The sequence below is a fragment of the Phlebotomus papatasi genome, chromosome 1 (assembly GCF_024763615.1).
Source record: "Phlebotomus papatasi isolate M1 chromosome 1, Ppap_2.1, whole genome shotgun sequence".
In the NCBI taxonomy this organism is placed as follows: domain Eukaryota; kingdom Metazoa; phylum Arthropoda; class Insecta; order Diptera; family Psychodidae; genus Phlebotomus; species Phlebotomus papatasi.
In genome coordinates this window covers 38,397,974-38,415,634 of record NC_077222.1, presented here as the reverse complement: position 1 = coordinate 38,415,634, position 17,661 = coordinate 38,397,974, and the positions used below count along the sequence as shown (strand labels likewise).

Genomic DNA, 17,661 nt, shown 5'->3' with positions numbered 1-17,661 from the left:
GATGGTTATATAGCCCGAAGAAAGGTCACAAATGTGAACAATCCAGCAGAACTATCATATTGTTTCATTTTTATTTCCACTCTACCACCTCAATTCTCACTTGGGAAATCTTTTATCAGCTTCCCAGCATGATACATACGGACATATAGGACATATATGTACATAGTTTCTAAAGACTGCGCAAGTTATTTGATACTTCCTTTGTACTTCGTACTGGGAGGATCTTTAATTATTACTCACACCATACAATTCAGGTGCATTATTAAATTTCAATAACTTTATAATAATTCAATATCTCTTCAATTAACTGTCAGTTTCTTCATAAGAACTTTGTTTGGCCTATCAAAGAACTCTTTAAACGTTAAAGACAGACAACGCAACGGTTAGCTAAGACCGCTAAGACACATACCACAATGTCTCTAAAAATGTGGATAACTTTGATGTAAAGCAGGGCCGTAAACACCTGTGTATCGTTTTTCCTTAACCCATTCCTTACCATGGTATTATACATCATACGCAAATTGAGTGATTTTAGATGATTTATTCCAGGGCAATTGATATTCGAATTTCTGTCGGGAATCAATTTTTAGTTACTTTAGTCCTTCAATTACTTGAAAAAAATAGCGTGACAGAGATGGGAATACATTTTGTTGTTCTTTTCTCGCTTTGCGTGAAATCATACAAAAATTTTGCTCAAAATGGCAGACGGAAAATTCGACATCCCGTCGAATTTGTTAAAATTGACCTTCATCCTCTTTCCTGATTTGAATTCTGGTTGTTAATGTGTTATTCTTGGATAGTTACTCTATCTAAATCAAAAGAGTTTGTAATGAATTAATGTACAGAATTTAAATTCAGTGACCGTTAAGGCGCGTGTTTGAGGGCGGCTCCCCGCGCCCCCATAAGAGATAAAAAAAATTCTTTTCAAAAAATTCATCTATTAATCTGTAGGAAACTATTCCTAAAATATGAACATTCTATCTAAAGTATTTCTGGTACATTGACTGAATGGGTTAAGCATTACTCTAAAGTCTAAAACTTTCCTTCATTTATTTATTAAAAAAAAACTGAAGATTCTGAATGAAAATATATATTGGCCTATATGATAGTTCGTATACACTGTATGGTGTGAGTTTGAGCTTAATGTTAAAAATAATAACATTTGAACAGTTTTCTGCCTCATGATTTAACTAATATTCAGCTTATCAGACTTATATGAAGTTATTTGAGTATCTACGTTCCGATACACCGATTATACATTGTCAGAGACTAATAGAGATCTAGTTTTTCAAGAAAACAAAATCTTCTGGGGAATATAGGCATGGTTCGCACACAGCGAACCTTCAAACGTTGAAAATTTTATTTTTGTTTGCAAAGAGCAGATTTACCATTACACCTCCCGTCTCAAGAAGTTAACAATTACCCATCTTATCGATAAGAAATGACGGACGAGCTCTTTGTAAACAATGAGAAAATTCGCATCGTTTGAAGGTTCACTGTATGCAAACCATGCCTACATTTCCTTTGTTGCTAGAATTCTGAGTTTCGTTCCCTAAAGACTTCTATTCTGCAGAAACTTTCCTTTAAACAAGCAATTTTAAATGAAAATTGCTCAAAATTAGAATAGCTCTAATAGGCCTAACGCGGTCTTTGGATATTTTGCAAATTTTGAAATTGAGAATTTTTTTGAAAAAAAAAATGGTATTAGGATGATAAAATAAGACTAAATGATCTTTTAAAGACATCGAATTTCGAATCGAATGGTCTTACCTTTTTCACTTCTTAAGAAATTAATTTTCTAAAAAAAATATCATTTATGACAAATTTTTCTCCCAAACATTTTTTTAGCACATATCTGTTCTCATGTGCGTCTACATTACCGACTTTTCTTTGCATTGGTTTCTGTCGCGACTGTTTAGTGGTTTTGGAACACGACGGATACTGAGGAAAACAGTCGTGACGGGAACCAACACAAAGAGAAGTCGGTATTCAGGGAAAATCTTTTATCATTTCATTTTTCATTGGAATAGTACCTTAGTAATATTGTTGAATAATTTTTAAAATTTTTGTTTCGCAGTGAAATTATTATTTCTGTAAAATTTATTCCATTCAAGTTTTTTTGAAATAGGGGAAACTGGGGCACCACCAAACACGGGGTAGCATTGAACACTGCGATTTTTTAATCAGATATTCGACTTCTAAGGACAAAACCTATAGGAATTTATAGGCACTATAGGGATGCTTGTCTATTGAAGAAATAGTTGAGATAGTCCAAGTAGTTAAGAAATAAAAATTAGTTTTTGGTGCTACCCCGTGTTTGGTGGTGCCCCAGTTTCCCCTAAGCGAACTAAAAATATCAAGGGAAAGAGATATTTTCTTTCAGTCTTCAGTGACCCACTCATCCCTTTTATTTGTATGTCTCGTATTTCATGTAAGTATTATTAGGCCTATTGAACAATCTCTCTGTCTGTTAAAAATTGTGATCTAGGCTCTCTGCAAAGGACATACCTAAAAAGTCCAACAAAAGCTTTTTTTTCAGTTTTAAGTATCTAAAACTTACTAATTCTTACTATTCTTAATTTCCTTTATCGAAAAGAAATGTAGAAAGACAAACATAAATTTAGCTTCACAAATGTGTGATATCAATTGTAATTTCATCGCTGTTAAATTAGATTTTTCATCACAAATTTAATATATAAGTCTTTTAGGTGTTTCATAAGCCTATGGGTAAAGCAGGAGAAAGTCTTAAAGGCATCATGACTGTATATTCAAGATTAATTATATCTCAAGCTTCCATTCGCCACGTGCAAGACAACAACATATTATTGTTTACGTTAATTGCACCAAATCAAAATATTATTGCAAATGCTTAAGGGATAACTTGGATAAATATTTGCATCCATGGAAAATTTTTGAGTGATTTTTGTGCTTCCAGGATAATAAAATCCAAAAATGGAGGGAAAACTGATAACTCGGAAGTTTTTGTGCTTCAATGCCACGTTTTCTCCTTATGATCATCAACGTTGTTTATTTTTCTAGTGGAAGGAAAAACCGGTGGACCCCAATGAAAAAAAGTGGCTAAAAAAGGAATTTAATAATGCGACGCTGTTTTCTTCAGCATTCTCATCATCTTCTTTTGCAATTCTCTGGCTTTCATATTTTTTTTTTTATTCTTCAGCAACATATTTTCGCGAGAGTGAATAATAGCTGAGGCATTTCCTCGCGAAGCTCCAGGCGAAGGATAATGCAAAGTAATATGTGCAAGATGGGAGAGAAAGGCAAAAAAAAGGGAGAATAAGTTTTTATTTGACTAAATTATGCTTACTTTTCATCGGCTCGAATATGTAAATGTCACTTTTGGGTCGTGAGAGCTTTTGGGGGATTGGATGATAGGGGATGGGAAAGCTCAGGAGTTGAATGTGGCGGAAGCTTCATGGTGAAAGTTGAGGAGCGACGAAAGCATGTTGTAGGTAAGGCGAGATAAATCATATAATATGTGTCGCATTTATGATAATTTAGAGTGAGGGAATTCACTAGACTTCTTGTCATATGGAAATTGGGAGGTACTGGGGATGGGGACTGGGGGTGTCTTACCCTCTTGGCACCCAACACTTTGGCTCGATGTTAGTTTTGCATCGATTTATACGTGCTGGCGCAAATGTCAGAGACAGTAAATGAAGAGAAATTCGATTAAACCGATAATTTGACATCATACAGTTCACCCTGCCTTCACTTTACGTAAGTCGATATTAAATTTCATTCAACCACCGTCGCTCAATCCTTCATACCAACTCCCGGAGGATATTCACATCATTTTACATCGTTATTGTCTGATCCAGCAGGACGCGACGATTCTATTACAACAGCATCTTCCAAAACTTTCCTAACACTTAAAGGATGCTACATGCTCCAAGCTGAAACACTTACATAAGACATCGAGGCGCATATCCAAGAAAACTGGCTCCCCTACTCCATTGTCCGCTGTACACTGATACACTCCAGCATGTTGGCGATCCACACGTTCCAGTGTCAGGATTGGACCTTCGCCAATTCGAGCTGGGGATGAAGTTCCACTAGTACCGCCACTCTGAAATGACAAAACAAATCGCATCATATATAGCCACCACTTCTGCGTGTCGATAAGCAATTGGCGTAAGCGACATTTCTGGGTCAGGACTAATTTGCACATTTCCCAGTCCCAACTGCTACTGGAATGTGCAAATTGTTAGGAATTCGAGAAAAGCATCGCCACGCACCACGTTCAGATTTATGTAGATTTCGTGGAAATCTATGCTCAAAGTTTTCACGCCAAAATGGTAAATTATATAGTGTAGGCGTGAGAAAGTTTGGGAATTGATTTAAATGAAAAATTTTCGAATGTGAGATTTAATCACAAAATTTTGTTTAAATCTAAATTAAAATAATAAACCATCTAACATTTTGGAAGTTGTCGTTCTCGAATTTATTAAACTTTATTCTTATTAAAGTTTTGAAAATTCAAAGTTTTGTTGTACAGTTGTACATTTGACAAGAGTTAGTAAAAAAATTGAATATGATCGATATATGGCGGATCTGCACTCAGTGGGTCAAGTGGTAGAGCACTCGCTCTATATAATGCAAGTGTCCCGGGTTCGAATCACCTTTAGGTCACCCAGGAATTTTTCTGGCGTTAACTCTTTCGCGTCTTTAGGGTAATGTCATGACTCGGAAAAAAAGTTTTTTTTTGGGTATTTACATTAATTGAAATCTATCTGTTCGTGCACGACATCATAATAGAAGGATGTAAGATTCTTGGCTCATTTTCTCAAGACTCCAGTTAGATTTCAATTAATGTAAATAGCCAAAAAGAAACTTTTTTCCCCGGGTCATATATGACCCTAAAGACGCGAAAGAGTTAAAGGTGGTCGGATTGCATCTAGTGAGCTTCACTGCATTTGATTCCACGGGGCATGGAACTGACAACCCCATCCCTGTATTAGAAAAAATAGTAATGGATGTCCCGAACTCCCCTTGTGGGAAGGCCTACACTGAAAAAAAAAGTCGCTGCGATTAACTTTTTTTCATCATAACTTTAACACTTTTTGGGTATAAAAATATATCAACATTTTTTAATGTTAATTTTACACCTTTTAAGGGTAAAATCAACATGAAAAAGGGTAACTTTAATCCATAATACACCTAAAAAGGGTAATATTTACACCTATTTCAGATCAATAATGCAGGGTAAAATTAACATTTCCGGAATGTTATTTTTGACTTTTTCGGATTTCTCTCAGTGTAGTGCCTCTATGGAACGTTGTGCCACCATTATTATTATTATTATATTATCTGCAGCACGTCCGTTTTCGAGAAATATTAGAATCTCATCCGGTAGGCCTAAGTTTATAGTTGCGCGAATATAAAACGTGCTTAAACTCGATTTTCCAATGTCCATTAGTTTTCTCTGTAGTACAAAAGTTCTTGTAGAGAAATTCTGTATCACTCTGAGAATTCCACATGACAAGTTTCACACGGATACCAGGAGAGCTTTTTCGAAAAAGCGATGCTGTAACCATGGCATTGCCATGTGACCATGTCAGAAGTCACGTATTTGGGATTTCTGGCAATTCAATTCAAAATCACATTGTATTTCATGAAATAAAACGAACAAGACAGACTACCGAAATATTTTTCAGTAAAGAATTTTCATTAAAAAAAAGCTATGAATAGTATATTCGAACTCATAAACATGATAAAAAAAACTCGATTGGCATTGTCAGGTTTCGAACTCGCGTGTGACAATGTCATAAAAATTACAGAAATACTGAAGAGAGAAGAAAAATTCATCTTACGGTTTACGGAAAAGTTAAATATCGGATATAGTTAACAAAAAATGGTGGTGATAGATCAATCCCTCCTACTTCACTCCCTTTACTTTACACTAATTTCAAAAGCCCTATACGTAGTATCGTTGAATTTTCCTAATGTATGCTATTTATCTTTAGCAACAAGATAATGTATGTATAAACCGCTTTCTTAAACTTGTCACCTGTCTGAAACTCAAACAGTAATACGGTCTTCAGACTAGAGAATTAGCCAAGTAACCGAAGATTTCTAAAACCTAATGTTAAGCAATTTTTAATGTATTTTCAGAATCTAATACGTTATTTGTCTTTGATAGTCGAATTCTAAGATAAATTTTTCCAAAAACTGAGAAAGATTGAGAAAGGATTGAGAAGAAATTTGAGAAGTTAAGTCATATGGCTAAGCCTTAGGTCTGAAGCCCGTATAAGAGCTATCGGCTATTGGTGTTAGATAACTCCACTGAGAAAAAAAAGAGGGTGCGATTAACTTTTTTTCCTCATAACTTTAACACTTTTTAGGTGTAAAAATATATCAACATTTTTTAATGTAAATTTTACACCTTTTGAGGGTAAAATCAACATGACAAAAGGGTAATTTTAACCCCCAATACACCTAAAAAGGGTAATATTTACACCGATTTCGGATCAATACTGCAGGGTAAAATTAACATTTCCGGAATGTTATTTTAACTTTTTCGGATTTCTCTCAGTGTCCGGTAACTCCTCTCATTAGTCAATATTCCATAGAATAGTTATCAGCTTTTTCCTCTCATTCTGGTGCTGCTACTCCAAAAAATGTTCTTTTGGTTTTCCCCAAAATCGATCCAAACGATTTCATTTAATTTTCTTTTCGGATAAGATTTTGATGTAACCCAATCAATTTATCTACCTGACCGTAAAGATCGCCATTTTGTGTACATATTCCATGGTCAGATCTCAATAAATTTAGATAGGTCCTAGGATAAGGGACTAACCGACGTGGAAATTTACCAAAAATGATAATCCGATTTTCGTCGGTATAAAGGAATTCAACTGAGAACTAAAAACTTTTATTACCAGATTTGGTGACTTAGGTATCTCTTCTTTACTGGTGTAAAATGTCAAATTTCTTGGAGTTTTTCCATTTTAAGGGGCAAAGGGAATTCTTCATTGAGTACCTAGATTCCTAGTCACAACACTTTACGAACAATTTACAGAGATATTTTATTTTTTACAATTCAAAAACACTAAAAGTACATTAAATAAAATTTCTCCTAAGCTACTCTTTCTTGATGCGTTTTTTGGTGTTTTTTTTTTAATGTGAGTTCATACGATTCAGTCTAAGCTGAAACAGAACGAAAATTTAAATTTTATAATAAGCTTCTGATCCTTCAGGACTTATTATTTATGATAGGATTTTCTGGACCAACGAATATTCTATATCCTACTCCGCGTATTAAAAAATTCGAATAAAATTTAATTTTATTAATCAATATAAATAAGTGCAACTGCCTTAAACACATTTCTATGTTTTTTTTTCAAAGTTTTAGAATAAAATCATGACTTAAAAAAAATAAACGATTGTTGTCAGTATTTTGATCAAAATAGTTATCAAAAAAAAATATTTTTAGTCAGAGAATTAAAAAGTATGATAATAATAAATCATCTTAAAAAAAATAAATCGAGTAAAATTCGAATTTAGTTATTAGTTTATTGTATTAAATAATTGGTTATTAAAGATTCTAAATATTACAAAAAAAACGTTTAATTTATTATCATCTATGGATGGTAAGAGCAAGAATAAATATTTTTGATTTGCTAAAATCAAAAATATTTATAGTGTTGTAAAATATGCTAATTGCCTGAACCGAATCGAGTCCTGGACTTTGAGATTTCTTCATGATTTCAGATGGACAAAGAGAGAAAAATAAAATCACGAAGAAGTACTAAACCCTTTGTTCTAGTATCATTTTCGTTGTCTTTTTTGCCCATATAAAACAGTGACAAAATTTTGGATTTGATTCCGGATACCGGAGTTATCGGAGTGGACGAAGTCAACCATAATCGACTTTTTCGTTAATTTGAAGCGATTTATTGTTCGTCTAATATCTAAAATATATTTTTTACTAACCAAAATGATTTCTAATCAAGAGTAAAAAATTACTGACGAAATTCAATTTTTCTTAAACTTAAAATTATCTTATTTTTCCAAAAATACTGTACATCTACTGGGGTTATATTTCGTTGCTTTATATCTGAGCCTCAGACGCCTCAGACCTTTAAAATAATAAGAAGCAGATTGATGCCCCCCAACTGACCCGAGCTATCGAGTAGAAAAGAATGTTTTCAAATACCCGTAACTTCCTATCTAATAGACCGAATTAGATAATCGATTTCACAAATTAAAGATTGATTATATGAAATTTAATGAGAAAGGAACATCACTACTTTGTACAATTATCGGTAGAAACCCTATAAGAAATTTTAATATGTGATGATTGGAAACATTAATTTTCGACTTCGATTAAATTGTATAATTTCAACTGATGACAAGGCCTTTGTACATATAATGACCAGTTGTACAATTTAACTGAATTCATAAATTAATATTAAAGGAATCAAACTAAAGTTCCAAGTGTGAGCACATCGTAAAGTATGGGTCAGATTGTTACCTCTTATATGTACATATATCTGTCTTTAAGAAAAGGTTATCTCATGGTGAGAAAATCTTGCAGAACATCAAGAGGAATTTACCAATATTGAAGAAGAATGTGGAATGTCTTACTCTCCATAAGGGAGCATTTTTTCATGGATTTCTGCAGACTCACCTTCTTGGTCCAGTGAATTGCCGGTACGGGATTCCCGGACGCTTTGCATTCCAGAGTGACTGAACCACCTTTTCGGGCTGTAGATTGACCACTTGTTGGAACAGCTCGTATACTTGGCGGAACTGTCGAGAAAGTATACATGTTGGTAATTTAGGTATTTGGGAGGCATATCTGTTGTGTGATTGGCATCGATTGCAAAATCAGTAAATTGGAATTAATTGGGGTGACAGTGAGTGATCTGGATGACGGGGGGAGTTTGGTGAGAATAGCCTAGAATGTGTATGAGAATGAGCATGAGATTGATGATGAGCAACAAACCTAATATTTCCACTGTATGGACTTGATCCTTGTTTATCTTGTCACTAATTTGACACACATAATCGCCAGCATCTTGTGGCTCCAGCTCAGTTATCTCCAAATTGTATCCGTCAATTAATCGCACCCGTTCGTCTCGTGTCACCATAATATTGGAGGCGGTTAATACGTTAGCCCCACGGCGCCACAGAAGCACAAATGAACCTGCAATGGTAAAATTAAGAGAGGATCGTATGAGAGATTTTCAATGAAAATGCTAGAGTCCCTGGGTGAATGAGGGAGAGTAGCATAGAGCAAATGGGACGAAATTAATGATCACAACATGGGGTCATATTCATCAAGCTACATCGCATGATATAACATTGGCATTGGAAACGATGAACAAATATTCACACGTAAGAATCAAATAAATTCACTTCCCCACTTCAATTCGATTTGTACAGATGGAAAATTGATTGCTACTCCACTGCTAAGAATCATAATGAGATCATTAATAAGTCATGGGGAATTGTATAAGACCCAAAGTTAAAATGAGCTCAATATATATTCGTCTTGGGCGTTTGCATGAGAATCCTATTCGTTTTTCTCCTTTCAAACTCTCACGAACTTTACCAACTACGTATAAATCTTGTGAAGCTTACATTAGTGTATGATTTGAATTTATCCAAAAGGGTTCTCAGCAATTTCATTTCCTCTATATTAAACACAATCTGCTTTATCTAATCATAGATTATAATTTAGTTACTAGTATTATTACTATATCGTTGAATTATCGTATTTTAAAAATTTATGTATCTTTTTAGAAATTCTAAAGCATTATGCAGAAAAATTTTATTTAACAAATTTTTGTCAATAAAACAAATAAATATTTTTTTGGTTCTATTTAAAAAACCAACAAGAAAATCAAAAACGCAAGTTCCAAGAATTTTGATTTTTTAACCGTTCTTAAGTATTAATGGAGTACTATATTCTCTGAGAAGTTAAACTTACAATTTTAAAGTCAAACTGGTTTTATTTAATTCTAAAAACGGTGTGTAAAATTTTAAGTATTTTTAAAAAAGAAAGTTAATCGTAAAAGTGTAAGCTTTCCTCTTCAGGGAATGGAGTACTCAATGTTACTGATAAATACTAATAAAAATAAAATTTTTGAGATTGGCTTGTTTGAAGAAAAAACTGTTTATGATTTTTCAAAAAAAAAAAAAAATAAACATATAATCCAAAATCGATTATATGGTCTTAAAGAGAACGAAATAATTTTTCAAATGAAAAATAGCAAGAAAAAAATCTTAACCTATTCCCGAGGTAGATCACTTTTAAATTTTCATCAAAAATCCCAAAAGAGAAATAAGGCTCGAGACGCCATCTTTAACACCCTGGATCTGGGGCCAGGATTTTTTTTGGGCAAAAAATATGTATACTAATTTTGGGTATATTTTAACATATAAAATTTAAAAAAACTTAAAAAACAAATCCAAGAACCTGAAGGAGCGATTTTCGTTTTTCCTTCTAAATTGAAATAGGTTGCCCCATACAATATTAAAGTATATACCTACTTTAGTAGCCTTATTGATGGAGAAAAGAAATTTTAACAAAACAGATAAAAGGACTAGTTATTAATTGCCTAAGTCCTATCTTTAAGCTTTATTGAATCCTGTCATGTCAACTTTGTAAAAGTAATTTTTTCAAAGATTACACAGCAAATGAAGAAGCATTTCTGCTGTTTGGATTCGGAGGCTGGTCAACAACGCTAAGACGGCGGCAGACGCATGGTAAGGGGGGAAATGTAGAGCTTGAATAAATTTATTATTATTTATTATTAACTGACTTCAAAACAGAAGTTGGTATCATAAGAAGTTATCATAGATTAAATATTTAAATTCAAAATAATAATGTATGAACATGTAAAAAATACTTTTGCGGGAAACTTTTTTTTTGTTCCAAGTGCAATGTGACTCATTTTCCGTTTTGTGCAAAAAAAAAGCTCAAGTTCAATGTCGATTTGACACTATGCATCAATATTTGTCAACATTTAAGCGATTACTTGCATCTGATCCATTCTATGGTTATGTCTAATGTCAATGTGTTCCCACCATAAAGTTCAAGCTCTATCTAAAACCATTTACTCCTCCTACTTCAGAAGCAATAGCTTTCAATTCTTAACCATTGGGATACCATTGAAAAAGAAAGTTCCATGAGAAGTACAAGTCTCAAGATAAGATTTTCTGCACTCTTGGATAGAAGAAGAATGAGGAGTTGTGTGTCAAGTTAGTGTAGTTATAAATTTTCTACGCGAGTATAGAAAGCAATTTGCACGGACTTAATGATATTCGTCCGTCGTGAGACTTTTTTCCCTTCTTCACTTTCCTTCATCCAACTTTTCTTAAGAGTGGAAAAAAGCGCGCCAATATGAGAGAGAAAATTTTCTCAGTTAGAACATTTCGTATAGAGTTTCTTTTCTTAAGAAATACCCTCTACATTGTCTATCCGAGCAAAGAATCGTGATTCACTAGAATTCGTTGAGAGAAATGAGAGCAGGAAGATTAGAGAGTGAAAATGAATTTAATCAAATTTCACGGGTGAAAAACGAATTTTGAGGATGTATTAAATTAGCTACGAAATGAATTAAATCCACCTTCAATAGCTTCAGAGTTTCTTTTCTTATCCGTTGTCTATTTTTCGCTTTTAAATCCTGAGAGATTTCATTCTTCAGGAACTTGAATTTCTATATACATTGTCACTTTTAATAGTTCATCTGAAAGACTTTGTATTCGATTCACTGAATTTAATTGATTTACAAATTTTGTGGATATCAAGGGGAAGACGATCCGGTTAGATATCTGTACTCTACTTTCAGAAATTCGGAAATATTTCGAAAAGCAGTAAACACATCTGACACTTCTAACACTGTTGACAAAATAATTATTTAATATTACTTACTAAATTATTTAAATTTAGATTAAATTAAATTACTTACTAAATAATTAGGAATTAAAAGACTGTCCGGGTTAATTTTAATACGGATTTTTTAAATTAGATGGCGCTATATTATAAATAAAAAGAAAATATATTTTTAATTTTTGAAAATATTATTCGTTACATAAACTATATATGTTATTTTATTTTGAAGACTATTGAATGAATTTGTTCATTTAAGAAATTCTTGTTTTGATTAAAAGAAATGTAGGGGAAGTGCTCATTACTTTGGACAGTTTCTAATCTTGAACACTTTTAACTGCTCGAACTCCAAGAGAGAGCAGTTTTCACAATCGACTTTTTTTTCAACTTTGCAAAATTCTAGCTGCTAAACGCTAAGAGATATTGACTTCCGGTCTTCGGTGACCCCCCACAATGTCAATACATTCTATCGAACTAACTTACCCAAATTACCCCCCACCCCTTCATGCGCTCCCTATCCCCCAAAAATAGGCAAAAAATTTTGTTTTTCTAATTTTAAAAATAATTGGTCCTGACGATTTCCTTCATTTTTGGATATGTTATGGAGGTAGTCCAGCTGAACATTTCGTCCTTAGACACCTATCACCGGAAAAATCGCCATCTTGAATTATTTAAGGTCAAAGGTCAACCAGCCTGGAGGGCCTAATTTTCAACGGATTTGGACAAATTTGGACATTTTTGAAAGATCTTTTAATTCTGAACCCGACTGCATCGGTCACAATCGGTGATGGATCGGGAAAGTAACGGTAATAGCCCTATTTTAAAAATACTGTTTTTCGTACTTTTTCAGTCTTCTGACCCATATAAAAAATCAACGGTAAGAGATATCAACTTCCGGTCTTCGGTGACCCCACCTCAAATGACATTACCTCGAACGTAATTTTTTTGTTTTTACCCCCTCCCCCTTCATGTGTTCCCTATCCCCCAAAAATAGGCAAAAAATGAGGTTTTTCTAATTTAAAAAAAAAATTGGCCCTGACGATTTCCTTTATTTTTGGATATGTAATGGAGGTAGTCCAGCTGAACATTTCGTCCTTAGACACCTATCACCGGAAAAATCGCCATCTTGAATTATTCAAGGTTAAAACTTAATTTTCACCCGATTTGTTCAATTAATTAATTAAAAGATTAATGATTTTTTGAGACCCTCTTCTTGAACAATTTTCAACTTCAAGATGGTTTTGTGGTGATTTATAGACAAATTTAATTCGACAATAATTTTCTATACATCAGAAATCTTGCAAAAAGGTATATAAGGGAGAGCTTTTTCTCGGGAGTTCGAGCAGCTCGCAAAGCCTCGGACGCTTTGCCACCCCTTTAGGGTAATACTGAATACTAAAAATAAATTGATTAAAATTATAGAATTTTCTTCCAAATTTTTTAACGAATAATGTATTCCAACTAAATATTTATTCTTTTTGACATATTTTAACACTAAATGTTTGTTGCAAAACGTAAAAGTCATAATTTCTCATGTTTAAATTCATTAATCTAGCATCATGGTCAATTACTTATAACATTAAATTTTAATAATTTAGGGTAAGTGTGCCAAATTCCGGCCAGCTTGCAATTTCGGCCAGCTTGCAATTTCGGCCACCTTTTTTGTTCCTCGAATTTCCATGAATTTTTAGTTTTTACATGCTCTAAAGATTATAAAATTCAAAAGAATAACCAAGAGAATAACAAAAAATGTAGCTTCGACAAACGAGATGACGTGAAAAAGGCATTGGAAGAATTCCTGAAGGGCAAGGAACTATGAGAATGAGGGTGGCCGAAATAGGGCACCAAAGCTAAGTCTACATTTTTATTCATTTTAAAATGTATTAAGAATGATTTTAGAGTAAATAAAGACGATAAACTGTCTACAAGATTCTAAGCAACACTCCTTAAGTATAAGGAATAAAAAATCAATTTCTATTAAAGATATTATATTTCAAACTTGAGACTTTAGCGCTTGCATGCAACTATGCCGAAATTTGGCACACTTACCCTACTTTCTTCATAAACTTCTATGACAATTTTACGATTAAGGCCTTAAGTTAACAATTTTTTCGCAATAATTTTGATTATTTTTCTGTCAAAATTATTTTGAAAGTATTCAGAAAGTTACAAGTTTTCCAAAATAATTTTTCAAAGAAAAAATTCAAAAATTTCAAAAATAATTCTAAGTGACTGTACACCACTCCTGGCTATTTTGCCTTCCCTTGAATATATCACAAAAATATCCTCCTGGTCTTGACTATTCAAGTCTTAATAAATTAAATCTATATAGTTAACATGCCAAGAATTATTGGGAGAGAATTTTCTTAAGAAAACTTCGGAATTGAATGAGCAAATTAAGTAATTTTCCTCAACAATGAAACCATATTAAATTTGTTAATTTTGTCCTTCGTTAAGGAGCCCTCATCTTTTCAGGGTGATTAAACACACTCTTCTTGGGGCTCCAAACGCAAGATATCCACGAAGCAGAAAATGGGAATCATTTCACGACGACGTTAGTAAATTATGGCATCGTAGAGATAACGTATTAAAGTAAACACATCCACTGAGATTGTAGATTAGACCTTCAAGTCAGAGATAAAAGTTTGTTGATACTCGTGTGCACTAAAATGTTGACACTATTTTGCCTTCGCTAATTAGGACACGTTTTTTGCGTAAAGAATTCTTCTGACATCCTTAAGATCATTTGCAAATTGATAAGAGAATCCCATGTTACTTTGGGTGAGAAATTTGATTTCCTGTGCTGAAAATATTTGTGCTGGTACTGAGCTCTTTTCTAAACATGGCAATTAATCATCTTGGTTTAGAGCATGCGATAAAGTCCTACCGCCTCATTGACAATTCGGTTATTTTCTAAAGGTGGTGGGAGGGCTTGTGTGAAATAATGGTGGCCCTTGGGTTCAGTCATAATACTGGACGTCCTTCTTACGATCTCGAGAATGGGTAAATTAGCCAAGAAGATACAGGGTCGGAAGACACTTTCTGGCCCGAAATGGGGTATTTCCTTATTTTATATTTTTGCTATTTCTCATACCAAAATTTCATTATCATGCGACATTTTTTTATCATCTCTGTGGCCTTATAATTTTTCTCTGTACCACCCATCGTTTGGTTTAGTACAAGGGTAAGTGGTGAGAATGGGAGATAATTAAGAACAATGCACCACTGACTCCTAATGGATATTTTCCCTATAATCTTGGCTCTCAATTTACGAGGGCTTTTCCTCTGGTGGGTTGAATATTACACTGTCCTTGTCCAAAATATTAGATCTGAGTTCAAGGATCTACTTTATACCTTTGCCATCCCACCTCACTCAATGTCTTACTTGAGAAACTGGAATAAGGTTAAAAGAGATGAGTAGAATTGAAAGAACTTAAGATACAAGATTAAAAATAATAATTTAAAAAAAGAATATGTTTTAAAATTGGCGAATAAATTATTATTCAAGGGAGGGTGTCAAGGGTGTTAATATACATTTAGAGGATATTGGGGCAAGTTGGACATAAATTTTGATTTAGATTATGACACTTTTAGAAAATTGTTGGCAAACAGATTAATAGTTGTTTTAAGTTACAGTTGGATTTACAGTGAAAGTTAAGAGATTTTTCAATCCTTTTTGTTAAATTCATTTTAATAAATTAGTTTCCAGTTGAAAAAAAAAACCTTCTGTATTTTTTATTTTTATTTTTATTTTTAGATTAGTTTGAGAATTATATATTAATTTTTAGAAGAATTGTTTGACTATTTAAATTTTTTATACGCCCTTATTATATTTTAATTTGTAATGTTTTTCATATAATTTGTTTTTATTATGAAAACACGCTCAGCATTAATTTTTTATTTACTTTTGATGTTCTTTATACTGCGAAAGCTAATATGAAACCTTTCCGCGAACTTTCTCTTACATAGGTTCAGACCTAGAGCTTCAAGAATCCCCTTCTATCCATTCATCTTTTTATCCGTACTAGCAAGGATCAACCAATAGAATATACGATCTTAATTAATAGCCTATTCTTCTTTAAAAGACTTAATGGAGTAAAGCGGTCTTCAGACTCCGGAAGGGGTCAAAATCCTGAACAGCAAGAAATTTTATTGCTTTTCCAGAATCTAACACGTCAATTATCTTTAATAATATATTCCAAGTTAGATTTTTTTTTAAATCTGGATTGATAAGAAATTGGATCAGTAAAGCCAAATGACTAAGGATTATACGGGCTTCAGACCTAAGGCTTAGCCATATGGCTTTATTTCTCTAACTTCTTATCAATCAATATTTTTCATAAAATTTTGACTTAGAATTCTATTATAAAAATCCAAATAATCTATTTGATTCTAAAGAACCAAATTAATTTGTTATTTTTAAGGTTTTGAGACCTGCTGGAACTGGGCTAAACCTCTAGTCTGAAGACGGCCTTAGGTCTGAAACTCGTAAAAGCTATGATGGCAGAATTTCCAGGCACTCAAAGAATAATAAGACCCGTGATGGGGCTCGCCTAAATAAAATTACAAAATCTAATGAAGCAGTGGAGAGCTGAGGTTTCTACCCTTATTTCAACTTCCTGAAAGTGAACTGTTCTCGGTGACTGATACTCGCTCCCTGAAGTACTTTTGTTAATTGCCATGAGCAACCAGAGATCTATATAACAACCTTCAGCACTCGGTCGAGGATAGTGTCAACGGAACATAGATTAGGGTTGGTTATGCATGGCCATCAACTGGGTTGCCACGTGTCGAATAGGCTGTACGCTCTACAATAAATTTATTTTTATTTTTTAAGATTAAATTTCCACTTAAATATTGATCCTAAAAAGTATATAATATAAAAAATGCATATCAATATATTTATCGAAAAGAAATCATTTAGTCAAAATGTTTAACCCACCCTGTGGTTCTATAGAGATTTCACAAGTCGACATGAAGAAGATAATAATTTGAATTGGCTCTTCACTTTACAATGATAACAAATCTTCATCAAAACTAGAGACATTTCAACAACATTTCAAGTCTAAATCTGTTTGTATGCTTGCTATATTGCGTCCGGTAGAAATGTGAAGAGGGTATATCAATTGGGTTTAATTTGTGCAAAACAGTCATATATACGATAATTAATGTGATGGTAATTAACGCAAAGTTTTGTCATATATAACGAAACTTTGACTTTGCTCTACTGTAGCGGGTCCGAAGTGGAAAGTATCGTGGATGGGTTTAAGGGTTTCCCTATACTGAAATATCCCAACCAAGTCGGTGAGAAGGTTAGAATTTGTTGTTGGTAAATAAGGGACATTTTTGTCTCTTTTAGTAACCCCCCTTTCCACCCCACCGTCCAGCAATGTCTCCCAAATTATACTTTAAAATGATGAGTGTGGAAGGGACAAGGGGGTGAATTTGTGTCATTAGAGCAAATGATACTCTGGGTATTTGACTATGGCTTTTCCAAATGAAATTCCATTGTCAGATTTTTCATTTCCGGTGTTCTGTGGTGAGAATGTGGTGAGGTTGTATTTAACAATGATGTAATCAAGGTTCCGCAGATAGGAACACTATGAGCTTAGGGTATTAGTGGGAGGGTTTTTAGGGGAGAAAGAGTCTGCATTTTTACTTTTTCCTTATACTACCCCACTTTCTTTCCTTCCCTGATGATGAAGACTGTGTGAAAACTTTTCCAAATGATCTCCCCAGGACCCATGTAGTTGGAGGAAAATCCCAAAATTGCACATTAAACTTCACTAATTCTTCGTACG

The 17,661-nt window shown here is 33.4% G+C and overlaps 1 protein-coding gene across 4 annotated transcripts in view; it reads right to left on the bottom strand.

Annotated features, from left to right (window-relative positions):
* LOC129799659 (protein amalgam) overlaps nt 1-17,661 on the bottom strand; it is a 304,732-nt gene that overhangs the window by 57,984 nt on the left and 229,087 nt on the right. For all 4 annotated transcript variants that reach the window (XM_055843763.1, XM_055843764.1, XM_055843761.1 and 1 more), the window contains 3 exons: nt 8,969-9,169; nt 8,651-8,772; nt 3,928-4,087 (listed from right to left, as the gene is read on the bottom strand). In XM_055843763.1, coding sequence (XP_055699738.1) covers nt 3,928-4,087; nt 8,651-8,772; nt 8,969-9,169 — 483 coding nt within the window. The remainder of the gene's footprint in view (nt 1-3,927; nt 4,088-8,650; nt 8,773-8,968; nt 9,170-17,661) is intronic.